The 15,865-nt window shown below is 39.7% G+C and overlaps 2 protein-coding genes across 2 annotated transcripts in view; one reads left to right on the top strand and one right to left on the bottom strand.

The window, feature by feature from the left end:
• The first annotated feature begins 247 nt into the window (after positions 1-247).
• Positions 248-3,746, top strand: LOC109463213. The gene is made up of 2 exons (XM_019759939.1): positions 248-499; positions 3,451-3,746. The coding sequence occupies exons 1-2, from the start codon at positions 260-262 to the stop codon at positions 3,595-3,597; spliced, it is 387 nt and encodes a 128-aa protein (XP_019615498.1). The 5' UTR covers positions 248-259; the 3' UTR covers positions 3,598-3,746.
• A 1,385-nt stretch (positions 3,747-5,131) lies between these two features.
• Positions 5,132-15,865, bottom strand: part of LOC109462921 (flotillin-2-like) — a 12,636-nt gene continuing 1,902 nt past the window's right edge. Inside the window, exons 2-9 of the mRNA XM_019759553.1 lie at positions 13,523-13,604; positions 11,567-11,781; positions 10,713-10,945; positions 10,042-10,161; positions 9,410-9,624; positions 8,763-8,946; positions 8,251-8,400; positions 5,132-7,459 (exon numbers count right to left, since the gene is read on the bottom strand). Of these exons, the coding sequence (XP_019615112.1) occupies positions 7,430-7,459; positions 8,251-8,400; positions 8,763-8,946; positions 9,410-9,624; positions 10,042-10,161; positions 10,713-10,945; positions 11,567-11,781; positions 13,523-13,604 (1,229 nt within the window). The 3' untranslated portion in view covers positions 5,132-7,429. The remainder of the gene's footprint in view (positions 7,460-8,250; positions 8,401-8,762; positions 8,947-9,409; positions 9,625-10,041; positions 10,162-10,712; positions 10,946-11,566; positions 11,782-13,522; positions 13,605-15,865) is intronic.

Genomic DNA, 15,865 nt, shown 5'->3' with positions numbered 1-15,865 from the left:
TGGCTAAGTAGAGAGAATAATTTGGAAGGGAAGCTTAACCACCGTGGACTTAATTTGCACCTCCGGAGGGGGAAATAACGTCAACCCTCCCGCGGACTGACTCTCCTGGCGAATTATTTCCATTTTTGCTGAATTCTATAATCCGTACCCCCATAGGGAGGCCTGGTGGAGGATATAGAAATTTATGCATGCTGCAAAATCGATCGTGTTGCTGTTCGAACTTTGACCCTTTCCCAAGCATCACCCAGTATCATCCAGTATGGCTTCCGTTCGGTCCATCTCCCTCCTCCTCCTCCTTCCCCTCACCATCCTCCTCCTCCTGGCACATACTGCCGTCTGTAAGGAGTATTTCTTCAAGAAGGACCGGCAGTGTAACGTGAAGGTGGAGCGGCTGCAGCCGAAGGTACAGAACCCTGGCGGGCCGTGCAGTACAGTGCACACCGTACGGTGCGGGCAGCAGATCAGCCTGGATAGCATCCGGGTTGTGGCGTCCGAGAAGGTAGGAAAGGGGGTTTTCTAGCTATAGAAGCCTCTACCAGGCACCGCGGATCGCCGGAAAAATAGTAGAAATTTGCCATAACAAATGGAACATTATACCAGGGAAGTTAGCAGGCTAGAGAGGGCACATTTTCCGTGGTCTGTCAAATAATATTCCCTTTTGATTTTGGTCAATTTCTACAATTTTTTTCAGCGATCCACAGTGCCTGGTAGAGGCTAACGTTTTCCTCTTTCATAGAGTCAGCAATGACGCAAAAATACGATTCTGTTACTCTCACCTCTCGAATAAAAGTACCCCCTGGAATAGAAGTACCCCCCGGACAAATCTTCAAAATCTAATAAAAGTACCCCCTGGAATAAAAGTACCCCCCGGAAAATTTAAAAATTGACATGTAAGCAACGTCTATGCTCCAAAAATGTGTTCTCATGGTGTATATATATATGTGTGCGTCTGTATGACCTTGTCACTTGCAATTATTGACAGGTCCTGAATAAACATACCCCCTTGAATATGATTCCCCCAACAAATCTTCAAAACTTTATAAATATCAGGGATCTCCCCAGAAATTCAGAACAGGGTGGAGGAGGGTGGTCTGGAAACCCCCCCTCCATGGGGGGAAGCTATTGCATTTTGTCTTTTCCAAACACAAATGGAGGTCATTTCCTGCAACTTCAGTTCTACATTTTCTGTACAATTGCAGATGTATAAAGCAGGAGAAAGGTTCAAGATTTAAAAAAAAGTTCTATTAGCACCCTTAATTTTGAAAAAATTGGGCATAGGTTCCCCGGATGACCCCTAACCGGGGGCCAACGGTGCTTCCACAAGTTCAACAAGTGAAAAATACATGATACAAAATGTACATGTATTTACTACCTGGAACTTGGAGCAAGTTAATTCCAAAGATGTAACGTTACTTACTGACATTAATATATTAGAAACTAAACCAAATCCTATTTCCCAAACAAATCACATATTGACACAGCTGAACAAATAAAAATGTGATCATGTCTATAAACTCCACTCAAAAACAATTTTTGAGAGACACTCGGGTACTAAGCGTGATAATCTCTAATATCTCATCTGATTCTCCCAATGTAAAGGATCTTTACAATCACAGCATCCAACCGCACATACATAGAAACAACAATATTACACAAGAAACCAATAAATTCGGAAAATTTCTCAGTAATGTTTGAAAATTATCCTTATTAAAATATAAGTGAATTTTTATTTCAGTTGTAGCCGAAAAAATATTTTTCATGCGTTTAAAGTATCGTTTTAGCACTGTAATATGTACTTAGTACATGTCTTATACATTTGGATGTTATCTTGACCTTTGACCACTGTTGTTCTAAAAGCAGGTCGGCCATTTTGTCTTTCTCGCCGTGGCTTTTCGAGCCGTTTTTTCGAGCAAATTTCAACCATTTTAAACATTTTACGGCCTCAAAAACTCATATAACGAGGAAAACAAGTTGTAGTTGTTATTTTCATGCGTAACATTTCTTCTGGGGATGGTTTATTTTTCCGCCGAGCTGCCGAAAACTAGCGTCAAACCGCAACCATGCGGTTTCTTCGCGGCGGCCGGCGGGAGTTTTTGTATCGGAGCTTTCACGATGTAAACAAAGATAGTCGGAGTTGTTTATCTGAAAATTTTGTTGTGAAACGCCAGCGGGGTGTCAGATTTTCTACTAATGACAACGTTTTCTTTGTGGCGTCATGGCGAGATCGACAATTCATCGACAATTTACAGGAATTTGTGCCGACAATGGAATGAATTTTCCCGGAACTTTTCCGATTTTGAAAAAAGAAATAAACGTACCGTCTAAAATAAGAATGTACCGGGTGGATTTTGAGGCGAAAAAAAATAAACGTCCCGGTACGTTTGTTTCGCATAACCGGTAAACCGCCTTCAGGCGTAACACACCAGTTTTGTACATGTGCGCACATCTATTAAAGAGCTGAGAGTAATTCTAAAAAATCGTCTCAACATGTCCAAAATCTTTGCTTCTGACCTCCACTGTATTTTCTCTGTCCTTTTTGCGACTAAACGCTCATAGATTATCAATACCACAGATTATCAATGGTGTGTTGAATACTCAGCAAAAATGCGCCTATTTTGGTAAGCAAAATTGGAAATGGATAGAAATGTCGTATTGGTTATTGGGCGCCCACTTATGTGGTCACATAGGCAGCTAGCATGAAGCCCCTTGCTATCAATTGAACCTTTTTTGTTAGATACATGTAGTGATAATCATTTATGTATGAGAAGGTCAAGATTGTCACTTGGGAAATTAGGTCCATGATTTAATGGAAATGGACAGCCAGAAGGCACAGTAAGGTAGCGATATTCATGATGAATCATTTGTTTTCAAGACACAGTCCACAAAGGCAGTTAAATGGTGAAATGCTGTTATTCAATGGTACCAATCATGTCTATGTCCTTAGTGCTGAAATGGCCATCTCCCAGGCAAACTATATATGTTTCCAGATGGCCAATGAGAAACGGTTATACAAAGTCGTCGTATTCTATAACAAATATGTACTGCATAAATATTCACCTATCAGGATAATTCCATGGGGGTCTACAGGGGGGGGGGTAATTATATATTAATTAACCCCTATAATTCATTGCTAAATATGCAAAATCATTGGCGCTCATTTCAGTCTAAAAATGCCTAGGTACATTCTGGCAAGGGGAACAGTCTGGCCTGTTACACCATGCCCCTAGCCAGATTTTGAATGTGCCTAGGTACAATCTGGCCAGGGGTACAGACTGCCCTGTTACACCATGCCCCTAGGCAGATTTGTGAATGTGCCTAGGTACAATCTAGCCAGGGGTACAGTCTGCCCTGTTACACCTTGCCCCTAGGCAGATTTGTGAATGTGCCTGGGTACAATCTGGCCAGGGGCACAGACTGCCCTGTTACACCATCTGTTTTGTTTTTCCCCAGCTTGGTTTTGAGGTGGTTGACGTTCTAGACTGGGAATCCAGGGGGCCGCTGGATGAAACCATTACCATCATGGAGGACACTAAAATGTGGGTGACGGACGCTCCAGTCAAGAGGGCCCAGTTCAGCGACATGCATGATGATCTATGAATGTGCCAAAGGACTGATCATCTTCTATTATCCTATAATTTTCTCAATGGAAAAAGGGCTTAAAGAGTAAAGACTTCCATCATTGTTAGGGATTTACTATTCAATTGTTTAATATTTCTGAAATGAAAAAAATAGCACAAATAATCATATGATTTGAGGGTGAAGTCAGTTGAATGAGATTATTAGTGCCAATGCTGTCAATGCCACCGTGTTTAACAAAAGGTTTGGGGACCAAATATTCATTTTCTATTACTTCTCTTAAAGTGCTTCCATGATAAGTAGTGTTTTGTGCCAACTTTCTGAATCTCTATATGTTGGATATAATTGACTATTCTTAATATTGTTGCATTAATATCAATGTTTACTTCAATTGCTTAATATTCAAAGGAATAGTGCCAAGATAGAAATTGTAGGTAGGTAGGATATACTCTTGTGATATTCCAAGTAGTTGTAGGGGTGTAAAAATGTTGAACTTCATAGTTTTCGTTTTTGTCTTGGTTTTGGGTGAAGTAGTGATGTCCGTTACATATACTAGTATATTGTTATTCATGTAAAGATTGTTAAGTGAGATGTGCCAAGAAAGGTCAGTTAGAGTAACTTAGACTGTAGAAAAAGTAGCAATAGTGAAGTGTGAACATGTCCGTATTCTCCTGTCATACCCTTCATGGACTGGTAAAAGAGACCTCTAGTGATGTGTTGAAGAAGTGCAGCCTAACAGAATAACTGACTGTAATTTTGTAAAGATGAAAGATGTGTTAGCATTCTGGTTAATCTGGTATTTATATTTGTGACCAGAGAATATAACACTAAATGTGTATATGTAGCAAAAAGTGTATCTGTGCAATATACTGTAATGTTACTCATATAGCAAAAAAGTACTGCACTGTAGTGTATAAAGGTATCACTCTATCCAGGATACTTCTCATTTTCCAATATTGTGTAATACCTAATGTGGCTTTCAACCCCATTCATACTAAGTGTTGCAAATCAGTGATTTACCTGAATTTGATTTTGAAGGCTTAGTACAGTATGAACAGAGTTTTAGTGATGATTTTGTGATATATTCTACCTTGCATCATGAAAGTTACAAATAAATGTGCAAATGCCCCCACTACTCATTTCCTTTGTGAGACAAGCAGTTGATAATGTACACAAAGTATAGCACATGACACCATGAGACAGTTTATTGTTGCATGTAGGCTGATATTACAGTTATTTTGTTACTCTTGCTTCACTACATTGTGTGAATGTCAGGACACAAGAGTGAAACACACTCCAAACATCATTACAAAAACATTTCAGTTGAGGTAGTGGAAGTACTGTTGCCCCTGAAATAGCAGACTTTCACAAAGTGGCTTTGTGGCAATTTGGGGTCTTCAATGATAAACTCTGTAGTCAGATCAAGTTAAGAAAAGCCACATTCTGTACATCTGCGGCAAATGAGTGGACTAACTGTACTTCCAGACCTCCTGTCACTTACAAAAAACATACAGAATTAACTTCATGTAGTGTTCCAAATGTCTTTTTTTTCAAATTCTTGAGTACAAAAACAACCTCACACAAGTGTCAACAGTCAATAACTGTGCTCTGGTGCAATAATGAGAACAAAATGGCAGTCGTACCACTGGGGACTTCAAGACAATTCTGAGCAACTTTCTCTCGGTACATTCTTCATTCTTTTCTTGGTTCCTTATAGAAATACCTGAGGACTGGCTGTCTTTCCCTTCCACCATAACTTTGCTTCCTCCCCCAAGTTCCACGGCCATCTTGTACCCCATTGTCACAGAATTATTTACAGAAGATTCAACGTTAACAGCTGATCTGTAACATTGCACACAACTTTCCACAGGGCAAGTCACTACAGAAGAGATTTGAAGTGCTTAACACATATAAGCATAGAGGACGCCATGCCGACCATACAAAATTACCAACTGTATCTTGGCAAGGGTGATAGAGCAACATTAGAATACAAAAGCTTAAAAATGTGTTCTAAAGTGTATTTTTCAAGTTTTCCCTGCAAAGTACACCTTCTACATGTTGACTTTAAAAGATCCAAGAACAAATAATGGTCAGTGTGGCTTGACTTGTACAAGTGATGTACATGTTTGATCTACCAAACACACATGCAAAATCTGTTCAAGTACATGTATTGGCTATATCTGATCATTTGCTGAAAAGGCAACTTAGTTCAGGAGCTGCCTTTGGACATCATAAGGCATGAAATTTTGCTTCTTGGCTGGCATACATGTACAATTCATTATCTGACAAGTGTGTGTTCTCACCTATGTATCGGGAGATCAGGAGTAGAAAACACAGGACACATTTGGCTAAAGACATGTATTTGGCCTATACCTTGTTGGTAGAAACATTCTGTATCTGTTTTTGTGAATGACGCAATGCAAAGTTTCTGATATGCACACTTCAAACTATCAGAGCCAGTACTATTGTCTACTGTTACGTACGATACAGTTATTTACAGGAATTTGCCGCATACAAAAGGCTTAGGAATGCAGCTTATAAAAGAGGCTAATAGAGAGCAAAGCAAATCAAGCAGTATTTCCTTGAGAATTAGGAATTCTTTTAAAGGACCCAATTTACCAGGAGAGGATTTATTCCAGACTAATACAGTTGACATCTGAGACACGTTTGTTTCAATGCTTTTAATAGAAAAGGCCTTCAGAGAAAACTTCATTTGAGGTATAGAGGTAGTAAAGTAACAAAGAGACGTATCCTCAAAATCTGAATTTTGTCAAAATCAACAAGTTAAAAATCATAACCATAACAAATTGTTAGTTTAAAATCATCATCATAAAAGATTGTGAAAAGGTATGTTACTCTGCACCAAAGTAGTGCTTGTTGATGCTTATGAAATTTGCAAAAAAATTTGCAAAAACTGTTGTCTGAAGTTCTGTTGTTTTTTTTACATCATCATCACACCTAAACACTTGCAAGCAAAGGAAAACACATCTGGCAACTTAGGTTGCAAAGCTTGTTAAAATTACTTTCAATCCAGGTTCCCAAAGTGAACAAAAAGATGGAGAATGGATTTCATCCCATGTCCATCCCATTTTTCTTCCTTACAGTACACACGGATTATATACATCTGAAGACAGGGTTAGCTTGGTCTATCTATGCTTCAGTGCCTGCATTATGACTTATGATCTCGAGTAGATCTATGCGCTACAATGCTAACATCTACCAACTATGCTGGCAAGCTACGATAGGCATGCATAAAAATAACTTAACTTGCTCGCATTCTGGGTGCTAAAAATTATTTTGCTACAAAATCAAGCCACACGAGGCTTGAGTGACTAGTTCTGGAATATCTAAGCAATCGTACATGCATCTGGTCCTACCAAAACAGAATTATACAAACAAATCAACTTTCCTCACATTAGGTTCAGTTTTACTGCATACAGTTTGATTTTTTTGTAGTGAACACAGACTATGGGCAATGTACAGAAAAGATAGAAGATAGCCTTGCTTGCTGCTACAAGCATGGTTCATCATCTGTTTTAGAAAAGACTGTTGAGTTGTACAAATGTGTAAAACATGCACAATATCTAAATTGCCATCTACTGTTTCTGGAATACCATCTATAGTATCTTGGGTTAGCAATTGTACTAACAACAACATACTGTCTACTGGCAAAATGGTACTGTACTGTACATTAACTACTGGAACAAAATCAACTGGAAGTCTACAACTAAGGTTCACATTCTTGCATACTCATGGGTTCCAATGACACAATAGGTCTGGTGTAGGGTGTTACATAAACTTCTACTAAGGAGGACTAGGAGAAAATCGACTGCCTGTGTTTGTACGTACAGGCCTACTTTGCTCCGGGAACCTTAGTCAACACCTGAAAAATAAACAGAAGACAAAAATGTCACTGATAAAGAATGTTGTAAACATATTGCTACCATTCTTGCAAGTGCAGTAATCAGAAAGATTACATCTAACAGCTTTTTCAGAGTATGAAATGGTTGGGTAAGACTTCAAAACCCACATTTTTCATCACTTTGGGCAGATCAAGTCGCAAGCAGAGGTCACTATACTTTTTGTAGATAGTGGGGAAATATTCTGCATTTGCTGGCTAATAATCAGTCTTTCTACAGAAGCTCTGAGATGCTTGAGAGGGAAATATTCTGCATTAGCTGGCTAACAATCACTGAGAGGGAAATATTCTGCATTTGCTGGCTAACAATCACTGAGAGGGAAATATTCTGCATTTGCTGGCTAACAATCACTGAGAGGGAAATATTCTGCCTGTGCTAGCTAATAATCACTGAGAGGGAAATATTCTGCCTGTGCTAGCTAATAATCACTGAGAGGGAAATATTCTGCATTTGCTAGCTAATAATCACTGAGAGGGAAATATTTTGCATTTGCTAGCTAATAATCAGTTTATAGTCACTGAGAGGGAAATATTCTGCATTTGCTAGCTGATAATCTCTGAGAGGGAAATATTTTGCATTTGCTAGCTAATAATCACAGAGAGAAATATTCTGCATTTGCTAGTTAATAGTCACGGAGAAGCAAATATTCTACATTTGCTAGCTAAAAATAATCTGAGAGGGAAATATTCTGCATTTGCTAGCTAATAATCAATGAAAGGGAAATATTCTGCATTTGCTAGCTAATATTCCTCACCTTGGACAGGTCAACGCCGGTGAGGGCTTGCACGGCTGGCGGGAGCTCGCTGACCAGCTTGGTGATCTCGTGTGTGCTGCGGCTGCCTTCTCCGCCCAACAGGACGATCTCCTCCGTCCTCGCAAGCGGAGCGGACGCCTCCGCAGCAATCTGGAGAAATGAGACACAAATGGCACATGTCAGGATGTTGAAGCTTAAAAATTGTGCTGCAAATCATTGCATTACTATGCTATTATTAGTATTAAGGCAGACACAAAAAGAGTGATAACAAACCTCAGAAAATTTCAACTTTTATATGTCCCAACTGTGGCTGGGACAGCCATTACTACATGCAAGGATAGGACTGATTTACCACACAAGAATGCAAAGATGCTGCCCATGAAAATAACATAAGATTATAGAGATGGGAAGATGCCTACTACTGCTGTTACATGCCATTATCCAAGAACATTGTACATTGTGAACATTGTAAATTATAAATGATTCAGAACTGTAACTGAGGAGTCGCCCACCTTAGGCAGGGACTCCAACACCAGGGCCATCATGGCGGCATCTCCGTACATCTTGTACGCCGCAGCCTTCTGTCTCATGCGCTCGGCCTCCGCCTTTCCGATGGCCTCGATTGCACTGGCATCTGCCTCTCCAATCAGCTTGATCTTGCCTGAGTCAGCCTGGGCCACCTTGACGGTCTGTGTCCTGGGAACAAATAACAATGTACAACTCAGCATGGACCTGGTAGTGCACTGCTTTTCATATGCTAGCCTGGAGCCCCAATCAAATCCCAACAGCCAATTACCAAGAAGAATAGAGGAAACCTGCATGCCTATTGGTTGCTTGCTCTGCATGCCATTTTGATGACTCATGCCCAAATATGATAACACACTACTATAGCACATTTTCTTTTCTACAACACAGCCAAAAAGCTCAAATAAAACCATTCTAAAAGCCTGTATCACAAAATTAAAAACAGCATGGGGGTATTTGCCTACTCTACCTTCAGACCAAATTTCATGTTATTTGGCCCAAAAATGAAGGAGTTGAATCACTTTAAAGAAATGGCAGGAGAAGGAGAAGGAGGAGAAGAAACATGAGGAAAAACAAATTATGTTTTCACAACGTGGTGAAGCCATAACAAACAAGAGCCTAGCAGCCAGCCTACCTCTTGCCCTCTGCTATCGTCTGGACCTTGTAAGCCTCGGCCTCGGCGGGACGCCTGACGATGGCGATCAGTTCCTTGTCCTTACGCTGGATCTCCTTCTCCTCGATGTCGATCTGCTTACGCCGCTCCACGACTTCGATCTCGATCTCCTCGTTACGGATCTTCTGTCTGACTTTGGCGGCCTGAAGCTCATAGGCCAGGTTGGCCTCGGCTTTCTGTTATCATGTGACGACAAAATGGAAACAAGTTGTCATGATCCTATCTTCTGCAAATCACTCTATATTAGCGGCACTTTTATCCTTGCAATTTTCATGGTTACTTCTGTACCATGAATTTATCATTACCACAACTTTCTTTCTACTGCTCCTGCCGCCACCGCAAACATATAGTTCTGCAAACATACAGTTCTGCAAACATGTCCATTTTTCTCAGACCGCCGAATGGCAGCCGCACAGACCCTTATGACAGTTCCACAAAAGTGTGTGTGGAGCAAATATGTTATTTGTACCATGTGTATTATGTGACTGTAAACCCTGCATCAATTCAGTTCTAAAAGTGGCTGCGATTGCACGGGTAATTTTTGACCAATAAACCATTTATTAAAAGCATTAGAAAGGAACTGTAAAGCGTACCTTGGCCTGCACTTCCATCTCGTACTCCGACTTCTTCAGTTTGAACATTCTCTCGTGGTCAGCGATCAGGGTGTCCGCGTCGTAACGTACATCCATCCTTGCTTTCTCACATTCAGCTTCCTGTAAGGTGCAGAATTCAGCAGGAATAGGATAAGTATTATTAACTACATACATTTAGTACAGGGCTCTGAGAATGGGTGCACTGGTATACACCCAACCTAAAAAAAATGGATGCACAACAAAAAATTGGGTGCACCATATGAAATAAAATAAGTAGAATGTAAGCAAAAACTAATTTCATTTCTACAGAAAAGTACCTCTACAATGATTTTACTATTTTTCTGACACTTAGAATTTAAGAATATGTGTATGACTATGACTATGACATGGCTAAAAATGTACTCTTTAAAAATTATAATTAAATTCATTTCTTTACATTTTCGTCTTTGTCTTTTGATTTTGGCATTCTACGACATTGGTATCATTTTACAATATTTCTTTTTGCAACTTACAATATGTTTTTGCTAATTTTGCAACTGTTTTGTACGATTTACAGCATGGTTACTTTTTTTTTGGAAATGGCCAAAAATTCATGCGCACGTGGGTGACATCCATATAATCATATCAACATGGCCTAAGGTTAAACTCCAGAGAACTTCTGCTAAACTGACCCTGATTCCTGCATCTCTCTCTGCCTCGGCCACACCGATGTCGGCGTCCCTCTTCACGGCGGCGGTCTGCGATCTGCCGAGCGAGGACAGGTACTCCACGCGGTCGAACACGTCCTTGATGGTGAAGGACAGGATCTCGATGCCCATGCGTCCCACGTCGGGGGACGCCACCTCTCGCACCAGCTGGGCAAACTGGTCCCTGTCCTTGTAGACTGCCTCCACAGTCAGGGTACCTGGGAAAAAACATGAAAGTTAGAACATGTCCAATGCATTGTTTCAATACCCAGTTGCTTTAATGAATTATGTTTAACATGATGCTTATCAACAGTGTTCAATACTGTAGGGAAACTGAATACCTACCCAGGATAGCCCTGAGAAGACCCATGTGTTATTCTTACCCACCCAGGATAGCCCTAAAATCACCCATATGTTCCAAACACCTATCCAAGATAGCCCTGAGATGACCCATGTATCCTACTACCTACCCAGGATAGCCCTGAGATGACCCACATGTCCTACTACCTACCCAGGATAGCCCTGAGATGATCACTTACCCTACTACCTACCAAGGATAGCCCTGAGATGACCCACATGTCTTACTACCTACAATGTACCCAGGATAGCCCTGAGATGACCTACGTGTCCTACTACCTACCCAGGATAGCCTGAGATAACCCACATATTTTACTACCTACCCAGGATGGCCCTGAGATGACCCACGTATCCTACCTAGCCAGGATAGCCCTAAGACAACCCTTCCAAACACCTACCCAGGATATCCCTGAGATAACCCATGTGTTACTCATACTTACCCAGGCTAGCCCTAAAATCACCCATATGTTCCAAACACCTACCCAGGATAGCCCTGAGATGACCCTCCAGAGTCTGCAGGATAACAGACTCGATGTGTGACACAGACTTCCCCAGGAACTGTTCGCAGGCGGTGCTCAGCAGCTCCGGCTCCGTCATGACCTTGACCTGCGCCACGCCGGTCACAGTCAAGGGCACGCCCTCCGCTGTCTCCACGCTCTCACAGGTCGGGTTAAGGGTCATGACCTCCAGGGACAGCCTGGTAAGAAAAGGACAAAAACAGATCTTACTTTCAATTTATTGTAAACTTTTCGTCAGTGATTGACATTACCAGCAAGCCGATCCGTAGCACAAAATACATGTAACATACTCAAGCCTGAAAGCACATACACATTTTGAACATAATAAATCAATATAAAACAGGTTGTGTGATCCGTATGATTGCATAGATTTGCATTTTTAGTTTTGCAACGTAGCATTTTGTGCCAGCTTTTGCACAAATGGGTTTCTAGTTTTCCATGTTTCCTTCAGGGAAGGCAGAGTGCATTAACTCAGGGAGAGTTGACTGTTATTCATGTCACATCACATCTAACCACCAGTAGCATGTCAAGAGTCCAGGACGTCCCTCGTGAAGTGCTAATGACTGCAGGGATGGAATACAGGGCCTCTGGGAAAACGGCTTTTTAGCTCTCGTAAGGGCAGGCTTTAGTTTTGGTATGGCTGCATGACTGTTCTTGATAATATCATCACTAGAAATGTTATCAGCAGCTTTTGACATTTAAGTCAAAATGATATGCCACCAACTATGAAATTAATTTCAGTGCATGTAGTGGAGAGTCAGGGTTTGCAGTATAGCATAGTTCTCACTAGGCTGTTTGAGCTTTATATAAGGGGCCCCTACACAGTGATTTGGATGCATATGTGACTTATCCCCCTACACAGTTTTTCAACCAGTGTAGGGATGTTTCTATTTCAGGAGAACCTCGTAAAAAAAGATTTTTAAATTTGACTTTATAATAAAGGTATAACAGGGGGAAAACATGAATTTGTCCCTCAATAAGCAAGAAATAGTGTCTCAGATATTTAGAAGTTTTAAAATTACTTATACCTGACCCCCTACGCTGTGAAAAAATTCTGATGACAACCCTGTATTATTATTATTATATAGTATAGTCAGAAAAATACAGAATTTGATAAATATGTATATAGTGAGACTTCAGAGATCAAGACAATCATTACATGTACTATAACTAAAATGACACTTAAATATTGAAGGGTTTTATAGTGTCTGCTATATACAGGGCTTATATTTCACGCACTATCACCCCTTGAAACAGTCCAGGCCACATTATCGATTTCCCTGTGGGCCGGCCAGGTAATACAGCGAGCTCGCTTCCACGTAATTCCCGCTCTAACATGATTATACGACACAGGGACTACATGACGCATAAAGGTGGCCAATAACAGAATGGAAGCAACGCTAAGTGAAGAGCTGGCACCGAATTGACAATAACACGAACATCAATCAGTATTCGGGATTTTGGATTCATACTTTATACTAAATTATAGTGTTTTGAATGGGATTTTGCTGTAAATAACAGTAGTTTAGTCTAAATTTGTGAGGTTCTTAATTCATACTCTAGACTTTATCTGACATAATTTGTTTGCCATGCTTGATTAAGATGCCTAACATGGCCATCATCTAACCTACTACATGTAAGCCATTCCAATCAACTTTGAGGTGTGGCTGTGAAATGTATTTTATATTATATCAAATTTTGATAGTTTGAAAGACTAATTTAAATTTCATCTAGCGAAAGAATAATCTAAATGTAAAGATATTCTACTCTACTTCTATCAAATTCACTTCCAAGAACTTAAAATACCTTTTGAAAATTACCGAACACCAACCCAACATGTACTGTGTAGTCTAAAATATCTATTACTAATTTCATTCTAAAAGGGTGGTATCACAACAACCAATCAGTAGTAAGCCTTACCTTTGCACATCAGTAACCAACCACCATGCCCAGGCCCATCCGCCAATCACCGTCTTCCTTGTATCTGCACCACAACAGCCACCTGTGTAACAAGAACCATGATTGGATAATATTTCCCACAATGTCTTAAACCTTAGATAAACATGAATAAAATTAGTATTGACACACAAACTATGCATATATAAACATATTAAGCAACTAAATTATTTAATATTTTTACTGTTCCATGTTCAAGCTGTCCAAGACTTAATATTAAAAGGCAATCAATCTGTCTGATATTGAAATTTACTGACAGTTAATATTTTTTCTTAGCACATTTTCCTCATCATTTCACACGTCAAAATGTTTGAAATTGCCCCAAAACAAGCTACCTAACATGAAGCATCAGCCTATGATACAAAACTAGCAATCATTTTCTGTCAGGGACATCAAATTTTTGCCTCAAAGACATCAGTATGCTATATGGAATAAGGTTGAACTGAATAAGTATTACATTAAAAGAATGACCAGAAAATTGACTCTGAAAATCCAGTTTTGCTGCCCTAAAATTGCACTGGATGCTTTTAATACTAAATATGTACTAGTAAGCCATTGCAAAGCCACATTATACTCCTAGCTAATGAAAAATCATAATGCACTGTCCACAGTCTGAGATTGCCCCGTTTCACCTTTACCTCAGGTGACATGAGCAAATGGACACAAATGATACCCCTGCCAGAGCTGCAATGCCTGGGGTCAACGTCCTATAGGTTGAAAAACTATAATGACTCAGGCTCACATTACCTGCTTATATGACCGGTAGGTCCTTAATTTTCACGTCATGGAAAATTTTTACTGAACGGTGATCTATTTTCTTAATTATGTAAATTCAGATGTACATGGAACTTGAATAATACTTATTAATATACTTTCTACATGCTTTAACTTTTACAAACTGCTGGTTACATAAATGTACATTAACAATAGCATACCTTTTGATTATAACAACACAAACAAAAATTTGATGCCTAGGCTAAAGCAAAAATACTAAAGCATTCTTATAACTACATGTATTCTGATGATCCAGAGGTGTTTTGAAAAACTTTGTTTTATTATATGCAACTGTATTTCTATCAAACTACCACTCCTCAAACATTTGTAGATTTGTGGTTATTTTTTTTTTGTGTGTACGTCAAAAAATGCTATTGACAGCAAGCAAACATTTCGCTACATCTATAACTGACTACCATGATATGCCATATGTTCATACCCTTCTTACTCCCTCCCTGTTAGTACTGTGTTGTACACTGAATGGTCGACTCAACACAAATGCTACAAATAAACAAATTTTCGAATACTCAGGTACAACAATGTACGTGTTATTTCCTCTCCGTACAGAATTTCCATTATAAGTTGAGTCAACTTAGGTTGTTGGGTCACTACCATTTCTGGCATTTGTCCTTGAATTTATCAACATTTCGATCTAACACTTTGACTTCACTGCTATAAGGTTCAATCGTGTTACTAGTAGTACATTCAGCAAGGACCACCCTACTATAATCCTAAATATTTTTCTACCTGGCCTGGGCTACGTAGTGTACAACAGTTTCTGTGCAAACATACTTGTTTTTGTAATGTTCTCTAAACATTAGCATGGAGGTAGCCATTTGAGAAGATGACAATATAATATAGTATTAGGAGAAACACTGTATGTAGTTAGGCTTCATAGCATGAGAATCAACACCTCTGAACCAGCTGACAGCAATGTTCATACACTAACTGTACAATATACTACAATGTACATGGTGTTTGCATATGCTAATGTCCAGTCAATCACTCAATGGTTCTTAAATGTGCTTGCTTTCAGTGTGTCACCAAAATACCACCCAAAGAGGCTCTTGGCTCCGTACTAGTGACTACAAGTGTCCTCCATGAATGTAATTTGGCAACAAACTGGGCAATTACGGCCATATTCTACATGTTGATCACTCGGCTCACGTCAGCACTGCTTGCAAAACACCCTGAAGCTGTAATGGCCGTCATGACGTGTTCATGCTAGCCGTCACGCATGCCAACTGTAAATGTGTGTACAACGTCGCCTATTGAGCATGCATGAACAGTCTCTTGAAATGCTTAACTGATGTTAACTACAGATTACCATACACACATCACCGCTACTAAGTTATGGTCATATTTTTATCTTTCTGTATTAGTGTAATCATATCTGTATTTATTATCTATAGGCCACACCAATTTAATTTATTGGTTCTCGGATTCGCCTCTTCGTTTTTTTCTGATTTGCAAAAAAAAAAAAAATTTGATTCTGGTTCTGAATCAACTGAAAAATGCTCATGTTTTGCCCCC

Source organism: Branchiostoma belcheri, unplaced genomic scaffold (genome assembly GCF_001625305.1).
Source record: "Branchiostoma belcheri isolate BF01 breed outbred unplaced genomic scaffold, Haploidv18h27 scaffold1, whole genome shotgun sequence".
Lineage (NCBI taxonomy): Eukaryota > Metazoa > Chordata > Leptocardii > Amphioxiformes > Branchiostomatidae > Branchiostoma > Branchiostoma belcheri.
Note: the sequence above shows the minus strand (reverse complement) of the source record. Positions and strands in the feature narration are given on the sequence as shown.